Source organism: Bidens hawaiensis, unplaced genomic scaffold (assembly GCF_021521415.1).
Source record: "Bidens hawaiensis isolate Kalapana, Puna unplaced genomic scaffold, B.hawaiensis_p1.1 tig00000326_1, whole genome shotgun sequence".
NCBI lineage: Eukaryota > Viridiplantae > Streptophyta > Magnoliopsida > Asterales > Asteraceae > Bidens > Bidens hawaiensis.
Window position 1 is genome coordinate 2,510,104 of NW_027491025.1, and position 4,068 is coordinate 2,514,171.

A 4,068-nucleotide genomic window follows, 5' to 3' on the forward strand; every position below is an offset into this window, starting at 1 on the left:
CTTATCCTTTATATAATGAAAAAGGTGAGGGAGGTTAGATGAAGATTTGATGTGTTAATAAATATGGTGGTAAATGTAAGTCCAAAGGTCAAATGGTTGTTAAGTCCCAAACATTGGTTATGTCCTTCCTTTTTTAATAAATTTATTAAAAAAGAAAAAGTAACAAAAAAGGAAGTTGAAAAAAAACAAAAAAAATAAAACGGGATAACCAGTAAACAAACTTGCAAATGTCATACATGATCCTTAGGTGGTAATTAAGAAAGAGCATGCTAAAAGAATATAACAAAATAAGAATCAAAAACTAACATGCCGTCCTATGAAATTTATTTAGTAACCCCACCATGAACTACCTAAACATTGTCACTGCTTTCTGGCTCTGCAAAAGACTTTTTCTTCTTGTTCTTGGGATTTAAAGAACAATTACGAGAATCATGATAAACATACTCACCACAAGTACGACATAACCTTGCGACTTTACCTGCCTTCTCGACAATTTTCTCCGACTCACCCATCACTCGACGAACCTTGCCACATCCTTTTATCCGAACAGCATCCGAATTCTCAATAAAATCATCACCTTCGTTATCATTCCCAATAATTTCTTCAAAAAACAGATTCATTGTCATCTACGGCATCCGCATTTCTAAAACTTTTTTCAAAGAACAAAGACTTTAATTCTTTTATCATCATAGCAAAAGAGTTTAGACCTTCAGAGTCAACCCTCAACATGTCAACACACTGACTTACCATCTCTAAAACCTCAAAACGTAAAACACTTTAAGGATTGGAATCCACACTAAAACGATTTGAAATTGAGAAAACACTTCTAGGTAGAACATCCCGTTTCCACCTATCACTTACATACTCCAAGGGGATCTTGTCAACTTTTTTAATTCTATAAACACAAAACACATGATGGCATAAAAAACCAATACGAGTGAATCCGATACAAGAACAAGAGGCCGAGTTGTCAGCAGGATCAAAGTTAACCTGTAGGATAAAAATAAAATGTATGGTTATAACATATGTTAACATAGACTTCCCTTATAACATATGTTTTTAGGTAAACGTATAACATATGTTAACAACAAAAAATATGTTAAAGTGAACAAACTTGATCCTTAACGTACCAGAAAAACGTTGGTTATGTCCTTCCTTTTGTCCAAGTTAGTCATGGAATATAAAACATGAGCATCAACGGATTCAGTATTTGTAACATAACAACAATACTTCCCTTTCATTATCTCCTTTCTAACGTCATTAAAAATGGTTTGAGTGTACAACTCAAATGCATGTTTCTCTATTTCTTCACCAGTAGTACTTTTAAATGAAACAGATGAAGTCTTGTACTCACAACTTCTTTGAGAGTAACGTTGACTGTCTAGTCTAGACTCCATACATAGCATAAATTGGACAACAGTGTTAGCTCTAGTTGAGTTGACTTTAAATGTTGCATTAGAGCTTTCAAAACGAGATAGTCTTCATCAAACAACAAAAAGGGATCTCTCAAAAATAAGCAGGAACCCAATGATCACGGATCTCAAACATATCATTAAACCACTCGTTGTCTGTAAACCAAACTTCTCAATAAGATAGTGACATCTGGACTCAAATGTATCAGGGGTGATAAACGTATTCCAAACCAAATGATGTATTCTAAAACGAACGATAGTATTCTCAATAACATCACCAGATACCTAATGTAAAAAGAAACAAAAACATATCAAAAAAAACAAAACACAAATATCAACAAAAAAGTCAATGGTCAAATTTAAAAGATAATAACCTTGGCCGACAATTTCTTCATTATGTGCCACATGCAAAGCCTATGACGTGACTCAGAAAATACCTGGACTATTGCTTGCCGCATAGAAGGATCCTGATCACTTAAAACTAGCTTGGGTTGTTTGCCATGACAATTAAGAAAGGATTGAAGCAACCATTTGTAAGAGTCGATAGTCTCACTACTTATCAAGGCAGCTCCAAAAGTAACACATTTTTTTGTGGTGATCTACGCCAGTAAAAGGAACAAATATCATTTTTGTACCTAGAAAAGTAAAATTTCTTAACACTTAAAACATATGTTTTAAAGATAAAGGTACATAAGATAAGTGAAAAAGCAAAACGTGAAATCAAATGACTAACCTATTAGTCTGATAGGTGGCATCAAAAGCCAAAACGTTACCAAAAGCTTTATAATTGGATATCTCATCAGCCCAAAAGATAGATCTTAACTTGCCATTTTCAACTGTAAAATAAAAAAATAATTCGGGGCAACACTCATAACGATCTTTCAACCGGTCAATAACAAAATGTGAATCCCTGTCAACTATGAAAATCCTCTTTCCATTATAAAAGTTCTTGAAATCAATAGGTGTACCTCTAATATTATGATGACCACCGTTTATTGAGACAAGTAAACTATGAGCAACAGTAGGACCAACTCTATTTAAACTCATCTGGTGGATAAATTTTTTTGTTGAGAATGAAAGCTTTCTAGATATCTTAGTCAAGTCACGGTTAAAAGTGTCAACAAGACAATGATTGTGATCTTCTACAAACTTAGACAAAATAAAGTTACATGTTTCACAACAAACTGAAACACCTACGTGAGCCTTGCAATCAGTTACGGTAAATGTCTTTTGCCTGACATACATTGACGGTTCAGACAAGGAATCAAAGGAACGTTTGCTTTGGGGGGTACCGTACTTATTACACCTTAAATAATTGTGTGTAACGACACCTTTCCATTTCTTAGTTTGGCCTTTGCGGACCGAAAAACCAGATTCTTCAGCGTACTTATAATACATAGTAACAACATCTTCCCATGATTTAAAAATAGTGTCTTCAACAGGTTTTAAATTGTTATCAGTCTTTGGACGCCAAAACTGCGAACCATTAGGAGAATAATAAACATAATAGGAATCCTCTTCTTGAAGAATTGTTGATTCTATGGAAACAGGAGATACCACATCAGTTTGGCTTAAGGATGTTTGGTTGCTAAAGACATTCTCTAAAAAAAATAAAAAAATCATTTAAATATAGTAGACATATGAAAAAATATGCTTCAAAAATAAAGGATTTTAAGTTATAAAAGCATGGGAATAAAAGCATTAAAACAAATGGAACCCTTAAAACAAATCCATTTATAAAACAAATGGATTAGAGGTCCCTGGATTAGAGTACTAAAAACTAGACTTACAACATTAATATGACTTAATAAATACTACCTTGACTGGTGGGACTAATTAAGTGGTTCAGGAAAGTATTTGAAGTAGACTGATCAAAATGTATGCTAAAAACTTGACTGCTTGGAGTAGTTAATGTGATATCATCATTGTAGCCGGCTGGAACATCCATCACAATAAAGGAAGAGTGGGTGAAGGAAGGTGGATAACATTAATGGTGACTCTTAAAATTGAGTTTGTTGAAGAAGAAGAAGTATACATAATATAGGGGTGAAGTATGAAATGACATTCTAGTGAACTATGAAAAGACAAGAAAGTACAAGAAAATATAAAAAAGATCTTCCAACTACAATAAAATAAATTAAAATAAATGGGGTGGGGTACAAAGGGGGACTTCACTCAAATTGTTTGTAGAAATAAATAATAGGTGTCATCAACCAAACTCGCACCAACATCCCATTCAGATTTCAAGTAATACATTTTAGTCTACCACAACACAAAAAAATATACAAAAAATGTATCCCGCCCCAAGTACACCTCTAGAGGATGTTATTGAAAACAAAAGGTTTTTTGCACTAAATCCTACTAACAATGTGGTTGACCTGGCTAACCAGCAAGTAGAAACTGGAATCGTGCAAGTTGAACCGAATGGTGGGGTTAACAATCAGCCACAAGTACACGAGAACCAACATGAAGACGACCACCCTCCACCTCCACCTCCTCCTCCTACTCTTCGACCCACACAAATAGTACCTGATTGGGCGTACGGGTACGAAACAGACCCCGGGGCGGAATACGAACCACCAATCCACTCTCCTCCACCTCCAAAACCAGAACCAGATGGTTACGAGTCTGAACCCGACCCCTTTTACTATGTTAG

General features: G+C 34.7%; 1 protein-coding gene across 1 annotated transcript; it reads right to left on the bottom strand.

Annotated features, from left to right (window-relative positions):
* Nucleotides 1–350: 350 nt before the first annotated feature.
* Nucleotides 351–3,360, bottom strand: LOC143621216 (protein FAR1-RELATED SEQUENCE 5-like). The gene is made up of 7 exons (XM_077092722.1): nt 3,231–3,360; nt 2,146–3,013; nt 1,996–2,047; nt 1,582–1,697; nt 1,131–1,479; nt 862–990; nt 351–626 (listed from the first exon to the last, which is right to left on the bottom strand). Exons 1-7 carry the CDS (start codon nt 3,358–3,360, stop codon nt 351–353), a joined length of 1,920 nt encoding a protein of 639 aa, XP_076948837.1.
* Nucleotides 3,361–4,068: the final 708 nt, after the last annotated feature.

Coding starts and splice junctions, on each gene's coding strand:
- LOC143621216 (XM_077092722.1), bottom strand. CDS start 3,360: ATGGATGTTCCAGCCGGCTACAATGATGATATCACATTAACTACTCCA. Junction 3,014..3,230: donor AATTAGTCCCACCAGTCAAG/GTAGTATTTATT, acceptor TATTTTTTTTAG/AGAATGTCTTTAGCAACCAA. Junction 627..861: donor ACAAGATCCCCTTGGAGTAT/GTAAGTGATAGG, acceptor CGGATGCCGTAG/ATGACAATGAATCTGTTTTT.